The following is a 13,709-nucleotide window of genomic DNA, read 5'->3' as shown; positions in this document are numbered from 1 at the left end:
GGTAAGGGAGTGGGGGAGGGGCAGGGTGACACAGGAGCATCCCGTGGAACCATCTCCCGACCACAGTCTGGAGTTACTGGCTAGTAGGAAGCCGGGCTGGGACCGCGGGAGACACAGCCAGCGGCAAAGCGGGAAGTTCGCACAGACAGTGGGACCCAGGTTCTGGCGGGTGACTGTCTGAGAGGGCATGTGGTTACAGCGCCTAGCTCCAGCTGTGATCCCAGGGACCACCCTGCCTGTGTTAGGCTCGGGCCCCACCCTCACGAGGCCTGCTCCACGCCTGCCAGGAGCCTAGAGGGACGAAGACGGGGCGACAGACTGGAAGCCGGTGGGAGAGAGACGGCGACAGTGCCAGAGAACAGCACGGCGGCCAGAGCGCCCCGGAGCCGGAAAACAGCTTTAAGGAGTGGTAGGGGGCCCCCCGGCGTCTCTGCGGAACTGGGGGGAAGGGCGGCTGGCGGGGCGCTGCGTGGGGCGCGTGGGAGCCACGCGGTCGGAGCCACAACAGCAGCTCGTTAACTGAACAGATTAAGGACTTTGTCAATTACCTCCGAAGGCTGCTCGGGCGGATTAAACGCTTTTAAAAGTGCTGCAGGTGGGAGGGACGACTAAGAAGCCCCCACTGGTGGCTCAGATCCCTCCTCCTTCGGTCAGGATAGCTCCAGGCCAGCTTTGGGGAGGGAGGGGGCGACGGCGGGGACTCCAGGTAGGCGGGTGCAGTGGGACGTGCAGGAGCCGGGCATTGGAGTCCGGGACTCGAGCACGAGACCCCGGGGCTGGAGACTGGCGGGCCACGCGCACACTTGCCCCGGCACCCGATCTCCGCTAGGCCCTTTCTCAGGGGTGATCCCGGCACCTGGGGATTTAGGCGAGTCCCGCCCGAGAGGAAGTTTGCGCGGGGCGCTGCAAGGCGCGCAGGCTCCTCGGGGAACCCGTGGCTACTGTCGCGCCGGCTGCCGCTAGCTAGTCACCCCCAACCGCAGCCGGGCTGGAGCGGGAGTCACTCTTGAAGCCCGCGGGGCGCGCGCGCGTGGCCAGGAAGCCGCGGGGAGCAATAAAAGGCCCTGAGAGTCCAAGACGGAGAAGACGCGGAGACTGAGCCGGGAGGAGGAGGGCGGAGGGAGGAGCGCGCGGCAGGCGCGGGAGCGGGACGCGGAGACCGCGCGGCGCGGGCGGCTCTCCGAGGCTCGCGCCCGCGCTCTCCGCGCTCACACACGCTCACACGCAGCCTTGCTGGCGGCCGCCGCTCCCGGGCAGCCCCGGGTCTCCAGCGCCGAAGGGGCCTCCCGCGAGTGCAGCGCACCCCGCGCCTCGCTTTTGCTCGGCAGTACCCTGCTCCCCACGCCCCCGCGGGTCCTGCAGGAAGATGGTCCACGAGCGGTGGAAGACCGTGGGCGGCGCGTCCCAACTTGAGGACCGACCGCGCGACAAACCGCAGGTACACACGGGCGCTGCGATGTGGATGGGGGCTGGAGTTTGGGGAGCTTGTGCAGGGTGCGCGGGTGGGATGGGGTGCACCTGCTCTCCTCCCTTAGGGGAGACTTGAACTCTGGGCTCCCTGCAGAAGGCACGCACTGCAGCCGGTCCCCACCCCTCCATCGGAGACCCCTGAGCTCGCTGGTGCAGAGGGGAGAGAGGAGCCTATAGCTGGTTGTGAACCAGCCCTTCAGTTGGGGACAGCAGTGGACAGATGAGTCCTGTCCTCCCCACTTGCAAGTCCTCACCCGGTATGTCTTCCCGGGCTTCGAGAGCAAGACCTGCTCCCAGGTCAACCCCTGATCTCCCTCTCTACCCAGATACCCAAATTCAATAAGAAGCCTACGCGCTGGGATTCTCTGACTTAAAGACCAGAAGGACAAGGCTCAGAGAGGTCCCGCTGCAGCCAGAGGCCACGCAGCCCTACTGGGATTTGAACCTGGGTCTACCTGATCCTCTCTCCCTACTGCCTCTGCAGGGACAGTGAAGTGTCCCGGCTTGGAGGGTGCCCAAGGCTGTGCACTGCACCGCCTGGGACAGAGCAGGGAGGGGCTGCTGAGGGGCTGGGCGTCGAGGCATCCCAGGCAGAGGGGTGGCCTCAGGACTGCCCCAGGCTGAGCCATCAAGGGACTAGGATAGACAGGCTTGTTGAAGAGGCCATTCGCCAAGGAAAGCAGATAATGGGGCTGTGCCGCCGTTTTAAATTTTAAATTTCTCCCAGACAGATGTCACTGGGGAAGGAACAGTGAGAGTTTGCAACCAGAGAAGGAGGTGGCAGGGGCGTGCGTGTCCACCCCTCACCATTCATAGCTGCAACCTGCCTTTCCTTCAAGAGTGACACTGGTCTGGCAAGGGGGACCAGCTTGCTACAGTATATGTTCCCACATCACAGATGAGGCCCCGGGAGGCTTAATATGCCTGGGCCACACAGCATGTGGACCAGAGAGCAAGGGCTCCACCATCTCTCCATCTTGGCTGGTCCCAGGGTGGTCTGTACCCCCTTCTTGACTGTTCCTGTCTTCACTGTGTCCCCATGTGGCAGGGCGCTCCCTGCTGAGACCTTAGAGAACAGTGGAAACTTCAGGGCTCATCCCCAAGGCTGCCCCAGCCTGGCCCAGACTTCCCTCCTTTGGTACCTTATGGGTCCTCGCTGCTTGTTTTTTTTTTCCCTTCCAGGGCCCTATCCCAATTCTAGAGACCCTTGCTCTTTTGTTTGATCGGCACCACCAGGCCCCCAGCACATGCCACACCAAGAGACATCTTACTTGTTCTACACAGGGCTGGAAAGAGACAGCCTCCTCTTGGAGGCCTACCTGGATTCCCGGGCTTCTTGGTCTAGGCAGTGTTGTTGTTGTTGTTGTTGTTGTTGTTGTTTTTAACAATGAGGGCTCTAGATCTACCCCACTTTTCCTGTGGTCACAAATTCCCCCCAGTGCCCCACCGTAGGTTCCCCCTGCCTAGCTGCCTGCCTTTTCCAGCAGCCCAGGTCAGGGGTGAGGGCCAGCTGCTGGAAACTTGGCCTGGAGAAACATGAGGAAGGGTGGGAGTTTCTGGGGAGTCTGCTAGACATGGGGCTTCAAGGTGTGCTGGGCCAGGTGTGGCCTCCCCGATTCTGCTGCCCCTTCCAGCTGGGTCTGTGCTGGGCATGGGGGTGCCAAATACCCCTTCCATCCTTCTCTAGTGACTGACCCAGGGTGCACCAGGCTGTGGCTTGTGCCCACTGCGTGTTTAGATGAGAGACTGTGTCTTTTCCTATGAGCAACATGGAGAGAGTAGGGCGTGGGAGGGACAGAGGTGTGCCTCAGCTCCCCTGGGGCCTGCGCCCCCCCCCCTTGCCAGTTATATCCCCGTCACTGGCAATGCTTGTGTTCCCTGCGGGTCCATCTGTGAAAGGGGCCAACCATTCTCCCTTCAGCTTACCCCACCTGGGCTGATGGAGGGAGTCAAGTGAACTTCTGGTGTATTTGCAAACCTCGGAGCGGAACGCTCTGGTTCTCCCAGCAGCCTGGTCCTTGTCACAGCCTTCTCCCTCCTTGCTCCCAGGCTGGGATACCTGCACACTTTGTCCCCACTGGAACCAGGTGTAGCAGCTACTCACACCCTTGCCGATCACGATCACGTCTTGGTCACATCCCCCTGGGTGGCTGGCACATACAATAGATGAGACACCTCTGGGGCTGAGCTCTCTGGTAGGGGGACCAAACCTGTGTTCTCTGGAGGCAGATGGGGGAAAAGGGAAGGGAAGGGAGGGAGGGAGGCAAGGAACCCTGGTTTTTCCATGAACCCTCTGCTGCTTTCCAGAGCTTAGTCACAGGCCTAAGCTGCTCTTACCTCTCCTCTCCTGGGGGGGGGCCCACTCCTGGGGACCTCCTTGGGCCTGCTCTGCCTGGCTGTGTTTCAGAACTGTCTCCTCATTAGATGGATGACCTTGGCCAAGTGGCTGACTCCAGCTTCATTAGAGTGACAAGAAGGGGCAGGGAGACACAGTGCAGCGCTGTTTGTCAGGTGTTCAAATAAAAGACTCTAGAACTACACATGGACTTCCCGTGAGGTGTCTGTAAGATGTCACCCTGAACCGTCTCCTTGGAGGTGAGGGTGGCTTCTTGCTGAGCAGACCCCTCAAGTTACCCTATGGCAGTCAACCTGCCAGCCATACTCAACCCTGTGTTTCAGTTATTTCAAAACTTCTAGGAACATTCCAGAAAAAAAAAAAAAAAGGCTACTCTGGGAAGTCTTTCCTGGTGTCTAACCTTAATCCTTGCTGCATTAAATTCATTCCATGGCTATTTATGGAGGCCCTATATCACACTGGGGGAATGTAGCCTCTGCCTCAGGGAACATAGACTCCCCTGGGGACAAGCTCACAAGTCAGGAATGACCACAGGCCATGGTGACTATATCGTACAAGAAAGATTTCTGTTTCCTCTCATTCGCTAGGGTTTGAGAAGTCACCACATCAGATTTGGGGTGAGGAAGGAAGAGACCACTGGAGGCACCCCGCTTCACTATGACCTGCCTGAGTTTCCCAGGCCTGGCAGAGATGGGCAGGGAAAGTCACCTAGAGCTGTTGATGACATTTGGCTGAGAGGGGCCTGGGTAGGTGTGGCCCCGGGAGAGGAGCCACAGATACCGAGTGTGTGCACTTGTGGATGCTCATGGCTGAGCTTCTGGTGTCTGGGGCCTGGAAGGGTGTAAGGGGCCAGTCTCTTGTCTACTCTGTGTTCAGGCCAGGGCCAACAAAGTGAGAGCCAAGCCAAGGGTTCCCCCGGGAGTGAAAGTGTGGGTGTCTTGAGCCTGTAGGAGGCATGGCGCAGGCGGCTCCCATTTCATCCTCATTGTCGTCCCTGCCACCTTGGCTGCTCCTAGGACCTTCCAGAAAGCCAGAGCTCTCCAGTGCGAAGTCAGCAACAGTGGTCCATTCTAAGCAGCAGGGCTGCGGCTCCCAGGAGGGGAGGCGGAGTGGCTCTCCCCTGCTGCCCTGTCTCCCTGGCCCACAGGAGGCTCATTCCTGCTGACAGTCGAGATGGGCTCTCTGCCTCAGACCCGTGAGACTGTGAATGACAGTAGGGTGGGGTGGCCATCAGGATGCCTTGGTATCGAGCCTTTTCCTCCAGATCCCAAGTTCTCAAGGGCTGGTGACACCAAGAAACATCCTCAACAAACGTCATCTCCCAATGGAGGTGTTCTGGGAGGCCCTTGCCTCCCTCCCGAGGCAAACCCCACTTAGCCTTCCTTTGGACAATGGCTTTTTTTCTTCTTCTTCTCATTTTTACTTATTTTGTGTGGAGGGGAACAGGGTTACACATGCCACTGCGCATGTGTAGAGATCAGAAGACAATTTCTGGGAGCTGGTTGGTTCTCTCTTTCCTCCTTTACACGGGTTCCTGGGATTGAACTCGGGTTGTCGGCCTTGCCAGCAAGCACTTTGCCCTGTCAACTGTCTCCCAGGGCATGACAGGACTGTGTAGGTAGCCACTGACCTCTATTGCAGGGATCAAAGACATCCTTTAAGCTGGGAGTACATAGGCCTCCAAGCCTGTCTCCCGACTCAGCCTTCGGTCCCTTCTAGGCATGATGCCTTGTCCTTGGGGGGGTCTGTGCTCCTCACCCATCGAATGGGATGGCTGGGGTGCACCTTGGCACTGCCTGGCCAAAGACTGATTAATAAGCTGCAGCCCGAGGCACAGTGTTGGCCGCCTGGCCCAGGCCCCCTTATTATCTCGGGCGATTCCTCTGCGAGGCACGTAAGCCGCAGCCTATAAAAGCGAACAGCTCTTCATCTTTAAGGTTGATCTCTGAAGACTAATTCTCCTCCCAGAGTGAACTGCTCTTTGTCGCTGAGCTCCCGTGCCACACTGGCTCCAAGGGACCCCTGTAACTCCCTCTACCCTCTCCATCTCTGTCCCCCTCTGTCCCCGCTCCCCTGGGGAAGATGTGTGCTCAATCCATCAGGATGAAGGCCTGGAGATCCATGGGGGAGATGTTGAGCCCCCACCCCCACCCCACAAGCTCGACGAGGGGGGGGGGACCTCAATGCCACACAATCAGAGGACAGGGCTTGGAGATGCTCAGGGCAAGGTGTCTCCTGACAGGCCAGAAGCAGGAATGACAGGCACTTTAGCTGCCAACTCAGCTTTGTCCCTGAAAATCCCCAGCCTTGCTTATCAGGGAAGGAATGTAGGAAGATGTTCAACTCCTAGCCAGCTGGCCCCAAGGTGTCTTAACACGTTCTCCGCCCCCCCCAAACTCCCCCCCAAAGCTTGTGTCACTTTGGCATTGGGTCTTTGCTCTCTGAGCCTCAGTTTCCACATCTGCAAAGTGAGTTCACCCACAGCCTTCACAGCAGAGCCTGGTCACAGGCTTAAGAGGCAAAGGGCATTGGTGGGTGGCTAAGCAGTCTGCTGGCCTGCCTGGGCTGGTGGGGGGTGGGGTGGGGGCAGGGGCTTGGTACAGCCTGGGGTTGCCTCCATTCTGTGGGTGCCACCATGAAGACAGGGTAGCTCCGTCTCAGAATCTAAGTCTGCAGCGAGGTAGGTCCTGAGGCTCTGTGGTGCCAGGCGTCCCAGCTTGTCCCAAAGGCATGGCCTGCCTATCCGTCTGCTTCACAGGTGTCTGGTGTCAGGCTAGGCATGGGGCCCAGGGTCCAGGGCCAGGTTTTGACTTAACAGTTCCTGGATCCCCAGAAGCTTTGTCCTCAGTCTTTGTCAGAACCCCAAAGGGACCATGCCCCTGAGAGGCTGAGAATCACATCTGTGGACGCAACACACACACACACACACACACACACACACACACACACACACACACACACCCCGCCCACTACCCCGAGCAGACACAGTCTGAGCTCCCTCTGAGGCCTCTTGTGGAGTGGCCCAGAGCCTGGCTCGTGGGACTTCCTGTGAGTGGAAAGGTGATGAAATGAGTGAGTGAATCAAATGTGATAAAAATCTGTCTTGAGAAGCTGGTGGGGGGGGAGAGAAGCCCCTCCGTGCAGGGAGAGGCCAAGAAGCAATCAAGGAGGGCTTCCTGGAGAAGGCCAGCCCTTCGCCTCTGCTCCTCTATTGCCAAGAGGCCATGAGGCGGTGTTGGAATTTGTGGGAGAGACACAGTTTGCGTCACTGGTTTCTTAGTGGTAAATGCAATGGGTATTTTTCTGTACAGCCAGGAAAGCAAGCCCGCTGGGCTGGCTGTCAGATACACCCATAAGATCCTAGCGAGTGTGAGGAAGGAAAGCTGCCCTCCCAGTGTGGAGGACACAGAAGGAGCGCTCTGGGTGGGGGATAAAAACCACGTCCAGATGCTCCTCGCACATTGATCATGAGATAATAAAAGCCACTAATATTTATTGCAGGAGGGTAACGTGCCAGGCACGGCTCCAGGGGCTTTAATATACTAACTTATTTAAAGAGGCATCTCCATTTCAGGAAGTTGAGAATGCAGAGGCAGTGTGTGTGTGTGAGACAGTTGAGATTTGGTTGTAGGACGTACCTCGCTCCACCCCCACCCCCACCCCCACCAAGAAAGTGGAGGCACAGGATCCAATCAGAATGCTGTTGCTTATTGGCTGTGTGACTCTGGGCAGGCCCTTTGCCCTCTCTGGGCCTGTGGGTGACTTGGTGGAATGAATGGGGTCCCCAAAGCATCTGTTGCCACACGGTCATAGCACCATTTTCTCTTTTCAAGATGGGGTCTCTCTGTGTAACCCTGGCTGTCCTGGACTCACTGTGTAGACCAGGCTGGCCTTGAAATCACAGAGATCCACCTGCCTCTGCCTTCCCGAGTGCTGGGATTACAGGCGGGTGCCACCACACCCAGCTAGTCCATGGCATCATTTTTAATTACAAGTGACACTGTTTTTGGCTTCATTGTTTTTTGTTGTTGTTTTGTTTTGTTTTGTCTGGTTTTTCAAGACAAGGTTTCTCTGTGTAGCCTCGGCTGTCCTAACACGAAGCTGACCTGAACTTTTTTTTTTTTTTTTTTTTTTTTTGGTTTTTCAAAACAGGGTTTCTCTGTGTAGCCTTAACTATCCTGGACTCGCTTTGTAGACCAGGCTGGCCTCGAACTCACACTGATCTGCCTACCTCTGCCTCCCCGAGGGCTGGGATTAAAGGTGTGCGCCACTTCGCTGGGCTGGCTTCCTTGCTATTAAACCCCTGCTAGGACAACTTGGTGCTCCAGCCTTATTCTTTTTTTTTTTTTAAAGATTTATTTATTATGTATACAGTACACATTAATTAGATCATATTATAGATGATTGTAAGCCTCCATGTGGTTGCTGGGGATTGAACTCAGGGCCTCTGGAAAAGCAGTCAATGCTCTTAGCTACTGAGCCATCTCTCCAGCCCTCCAGCCCTGTTCTTACAGCCACAGCTCTGCCCCTTTTGTTCCCTGCATCTACACTGCCTGTTTTGGGAAGTCACAATGCCCAAGTCGAGTCGCCTCAGCCCTTCTCCAAAGTGACCTCAGAGCTGCCTGGCTAGAGGCCTTCGCCTGCCAGGACCCTGCTCTGGGAAGAGAGCAAGGTAGAGAGATGGCTTTGTGCAGGTGTGGGGTGCTCTCTCCTGCCCCACGCCCTTCCCCCAGGCTCTCTGCTCTCTCTGTCATCTCTGTCTCTCTGACCCTGGACTGTGTGAAACTTTCTTCTACGGTCTCCTGCCCTCCCAGCCTCCTGAGCCTCACTGGGCATAGTCACAGGCACAGGCTGGCCTCTAACACTTGCCTTTCTTTCTTCTGTCTGTCTGTCTGTCTGTCTGTCTCTGTCTGTGTCCTGGGCTGACCTACAGCGTCCAAGCTGCAGCTACGTGCTGTGCACGGTGCTCCTGTCCCTCGCAGTGCTGCTGGCCGTGGCTGTCACTGGTGCTGTCCTCTTTCTGAACCATACCCATGCGCCAGGCACGGCGCCCCCACCCATCGTCAGCACAGGCTCCGCAGGGGCCAACGGTGCCCTGGTGACCGTGGAGAGGGCGGACAGCTCCCACCTCAGCCTCCTCATCGACCCTCGCTGCCCTGACCTCACCGACAGCTTCGCCCGCCTGGAAAGTGTGCAGGCATCCATGCTGCGGGCACTGGGTGAGCACCAGGCTCAGCCGAGGCCGGATGGTACCTCCGAGCTGCTGGACGCCCTGGCTGACCAGCTGCCCCGGCTGCTATCCCGGGCCTCTGAGCTGCAGGCGGAATGCGCTGGGCTGCGCAAGGGACACAGCATACTGGGCCAGGGCCTCAGTACCCTGCAGAGTGAACAAGGCCGCCTCATCCAGGTGAGGGTAGGATCGACATATGCCTTTGGCCGGGTGGGGGGGGGGTGAGCTGATTTGAGGAGTGGGGTCCCCGGCCCCCTATGCTGAGTGCGTAACATCCACAGCCTCCCTCCATCCCTAAAGGCTCCAACCCGCGCCTCCTGCTTTCCAGTTGAGGAGGGCTGTGTTTTCTCACCCATGCCTGGTATCCCAGCCCAGTTCTTTTCCCAGACACGTTCGTGGCAACTCTGTAGCCTTGTGGACCCAGCACTAGAGGGGCAAGCGAGGCAGGCATTGTCTCCCTGGCCCACCATTTTTGCATCATTAGGTGGGAATTAAGGCAAGGAGGAAGGAGGCTTGTTCCCACTCTATCATATGACATCATGGTGTCCTACCAGAGGGGTGTAGCTCCCCCCACCCCCGTACCAAACTCCTGTCACTGCTCTGTCCTGAGCTGCCCACAGCTTTCCAGGGATGCGGGGCCATTGAGAGGAACTTAGTCAGACCCTTGGCCGTGTAACTCCTCTCTGCCCACATCTCCCCTGGGCCCAGCCAGATTCCTTCAAAGATGAAGTGAAGCTGCGGTTCAGGGGCTGATGCAGGGAGGTTTTGGGACGGGCTCTGCCGGGCACCAGCTTTCCGTGTAGGAGGAGGGACTCGGGACTCAAGGCCTGGAAAAGTGATGCTGGTGTCTCCTGGGTACCACAGCTAGATCGGGCCTGAAGTCTAAGCCCTGGGTACCCTGCCCAGCCTCCAGCCCTGTGCCACTTCATCCTCTGACTCAGCCTTAGGGCTACAAGTCACCCTCGGCCCCACAGCCATCACAGCTGTTCCAATACGTCCCTCCTTTGAACACCCAAGGTGACCAGGCATTTGGTCACCCATAGCTCACGAGCAAGAGCCCGCTTCCCTCCCCTTGAAGGCTGCAGCTGCAGAAATTACAGCCCTTGTCACCCTGTCTGGGTGAGTGACGGGGTGATGGGTCCCCCTGGGTTGGGGGCTGTACAGCCAGCTTCCTGCTGCCCCTCCCCCAGGCCCATCAGCAGAACAGATTGCCAGAGAGGGTGACACAGCCCCTCTCTGCCCTCCCTGAACTTCCTGGTAGGCTCAGGCTGGCTAAAGATGTCTTCTCTGAGCTGGAATCCCCCTCCCCGCCCCCCATGCACACCATGAAATGAAAGATGGGTCGTGTCCCCAGTCTCCAATGTTGCCCCTCACCTGGTACAGGACCATCCAAGATGATGTCTGCCCTTCTGTAGCTTGCCTGGGCTACAAAGTGAGTCCAGGACAACCAAGGCTCTACACAGAGTCAGGAAAAAAATGGGGTAACAAGCCAAGCCTGAGGGGATGATGATGTTCCTCAGCATATAGAGAGACACCCACCATCAACTCCACCTGTAGGCTGTTCACAGGGGGGCCACCATTGAAAACCCTTTGTGAGCAGAAGTGGTGGTCCACCCTGTAGGCACGTTTCAATGCAGTAACCCCAGAGGCAGGTGCCTTTGTGGCCCACTCTGCAGAGGGGCAGACTGAGGCTCAGCGGGGAAGGGCCTGGTGGAAGCTGCTGGAAGGCTCGCTGGAAGCAGCTGCCCTGATTTCACGGCCTCCGGTTGCCTGCCGCCAGCAGCTTCTCTCATGATGGTTCTCGCGGCTCAGCGAGCAGGGACTGACTCCCTATTAATTCGGGGCAGGTTTATATGTTTCAGTGGTAATCATTTGCTAGTTTAAACCGAGGTCTTCTCTGCCTGCCAGGGAGAGAGAGGGAGGGGCTTTGCCTGAGCTGCTGAATGTCATGGCCGTGGTGACTCCAAAGGATGGGGCTGTGCAGTGAGATTTACCAAAGGGGTCTTCGGCACCCCCTCACTAAAGGTGGCCAGCGTCCTCACAAGGGCTCCATGGAGCCTGACCCATAGGTCACTTTGGTAAGGGCTGCGGGCCACCTCCCACCCCCACTGCTCACCGCAGTACTCCTGGAGACCACTGAATCACCTGCTCAGCAGAGGGGAAACAAACACAGGGCCTAGAGCTTCACAGGGCCCTGCCTTCGGACGAGCCGCGAATCATATTTTGTAAACTGCTGGCTGGGTGTATTTCTATCTCTTCCTCCGATGGGCTATTATCTGGCAAGTGACAGGTTCGGTGAGCAAGACCTAGCTTGCTTCGTGCTGCCAGCTGCCAGCTACCTCCGCTTCCACCAGGTCCCATAGACTCCTGAAACCTAGGGTGAGGAGGGAGGACACCCCACCCCCACCCCCCACCCTCCACCCCCACCATCCCCACCCCCCAAGACCCTTCCCCCAGCCGGCACAGTAAGAGGCCCCTGGAGATCTATGCTGCTCTGTTGTACTCCAAGCCATGGACAGTGATGAAGGGAGGATGGGAGGGGCATGTGTTACCTCGCACGGCTGGAGTCTTCTGGAGAACAAGTGGTAGTGACAGGCCCCCTCATTCCTGGTCTGCAGACAGGGCGAGGAGAGTGTCACACAGCCAATGGGGGAAGGGGGGAGTACAGGACTAAAGCCACAACCCACTCAGGGAACACCGGGGCCTGGTCCCCACCCACACCTGGGCTGGTTGTACGGTGGTTGTACAATGGTTGCGCCGACACCGCACGTCTGCCTTGAGGAAGTGGCGTGAACCCTGATTCCCATGTGGGTTTATTAGCGGGGAGTGGGGTGGGGTGGGGGCGGGGGCTCTTTCTTTTTCTGGACTTCTGATTCCCTCTTGGAACACGGAGGTAACAATATCAAGTCCTGGCTCTTTGCAGTACCGTGGGCCCCCGTGAGGTAATGCATAGCAGGCATCTGTGAAGGTTCCCCTCAAATGGGGGGTGGGGAAGGGAGAAGAGGGCATCCTTGTTGGGGGCCCAGTTTGAACCCAGCAACCTATGCCCGGGGCTCTGTGCCCTTCCTAAGACTCAGGCCTATTTGCTCAAGTGCAGGGGGAAACCTCCTCTACCCTAGACACATTCATGCGGGAGTCTTAGAAGAGATAGTGTGTGCAATGCGCTATAGCCAGGAAGGTAAAGCGAGGACCCCATGGGGCCTGGATGCCGTGCTGGTCCTCTGCGCATGCGTGCAGTCACCGGTTCCCCACAGTAGTTAGGCTCGGTCGGTGACGAGACCTCATTTCCCCCCTAACAACCAAGGCTTGCCGGGCGACGTGGCTCAGTGGGTAGAATGCTGGCCAACGAAGCAGGAAGCCCCAGGCTGGGTTCTCCGCACTGAGTATACTGTCTGTGGTGGCCCTTGCCTGTCATCCTCCACACAGGAGGGGAGGTCGAGGCAAGAGCATCAGAGGTTTAAAGTAAGCTTGTACAGCAAGCTTGGTGCCTTCACAGTGAAAGGGGGCCTCAGGAGGAACTGGTGGGTGGGCGAGCTGGTGCCTTTTCCACTGTCCCCATCAGCTGGGCTGGATGCCTAGAAATGGCTAGGCTTCGACTTGAACCCTTGCCCCCCAGAACCCCTGAGAGCCCCTACTGACCCCTCAAATTGCCGTCAGCATGACACTGAGATCAGGGCAAGCCAGGGGAAAGTCTTTCCTGGGGGCGCTCCTAGGCGCCTACCCCCCCTCTAAGGCCTTCTGTTGCCCCCACAGCTTCTCTCCGAGAGCCAAGGTCACATGGCTCACCTGGTGAACTCAGTGGGTGACGTCCTGGAGGCTCTGCAGAGGGAGCGGGGGCTGGGCCGGCCCCGCGTCAAGGCTGACCTTCAGAGGGCCCCTTCCAGGGGAGCCCGGCCTCGAGGCTGTGCTAACGGTAGGTGAAACACGCTTGCTTTTGCTGGGCAGCCCTGGTGCCCCAGTTCCAGGGACCCGCCACCCTGACTCTCACAGACAAGGACACGCTGCTGCTATAGAAAAGGAACTTCCTGTGGTCAGGTGATTCAGGGCCTGACCGGTTGAGCCATGAGCCCATTTTCCAGATGAGGAAAGCAAGGCCTCGGGGATTCACCTGGGACTGAGGGCTAGTGCTCTTGACCTCGAGTGGACAGAGGTGTCAGAGAGAGCCAGGGAACTCTTTGGAGGGAAGGGATGACAGAACGTCACCCTGATATGGCTCCCTGTCACAGGCTCTCGGCCCCGGGACTGCCTGGACATCCTCTTGAGCGGACAGCAGGATGATGGTGTTTACTCCGTCTTCCCCACCCACTACCCCGCTGGCTTCCAGGTCTACTGTGACATGCGCACTGATGGCGGAGGCTGGACGGTGAGTCTGGCTTGTGTGTTCATTTACAGAGGTGCCCTGCCCAGCACATCTGCCCTGCCCAAACTGTAGCCACTCCCCACAGACAGCAGGTGAGTCTGCCCTCAGGGAGCCGATGCCACATAAGGGGCGCCATTGTGTCCAAGCCCTGAGCTCCTAAGCCTTGGTTCTCAGGGTGTGCTGCGGAGTTGGGGTGAGCCCTTGGGATGGAGATGGTCCTGGAACCTGTTATTCGTGGACTGCGTAGCACTTCCTTATCTATCCAGGGTACGTCGGGAGGGACACTCTGAGCC

At 58.1% G+C, this 13,709-nt stretch overlaps 1 protein-coding gene across 1 annotated transcript in view; it reads left to right on the top strand.

Annotated features, from left to right (window-relative positions):
- Window positions 1–840: 840 nt before the first annotated feature.
- FIBCD1 (fibrinogen C domain containing 1) overlaps window positions 841–13,709 on the top strand; it is a 32,871-nt gene continuing 20,002 nt past the window's right edge. Inside the window, exons 1-4 of the mRNA XM_084797538.1 lie at window positions 841–1,438; window positions 8,760–9,233; window positions 12,810–12,969; window positions 13,283–13,419. Coding sequence (XP_084653664.1) covers window positions 1,367–1,438; window positions 8,760–9,233; window positions 12,810–12,969; window positions 13,283–13,419 — 843 coding nt within the window. The 5' untranslated portion in view covers window positions 841–1,366. The remainder of the gene's footprint in view (window positions 1,439–8,759; window positions 9,234–12,809; window positions 12,970–13,282; window positions 13,420–13,709) is intronic.

Source organism: Acomys minous, assembly GCF_964271855.1.
Source record: "Acomys minous genome assembly, chromosome: 10".
In the NCBI taxonomy this organism is placed as follows: Eukaryota; Metazoa; Chordata; class Mammalia; order Rodentia; family Muridae; genus Acomys; species Acomys minous.
The sequence above is the reverse complement of the archived record's forward strand: the minus strand, read 5'-3'. Positions and strand labels throughout refer to the sequence as shown.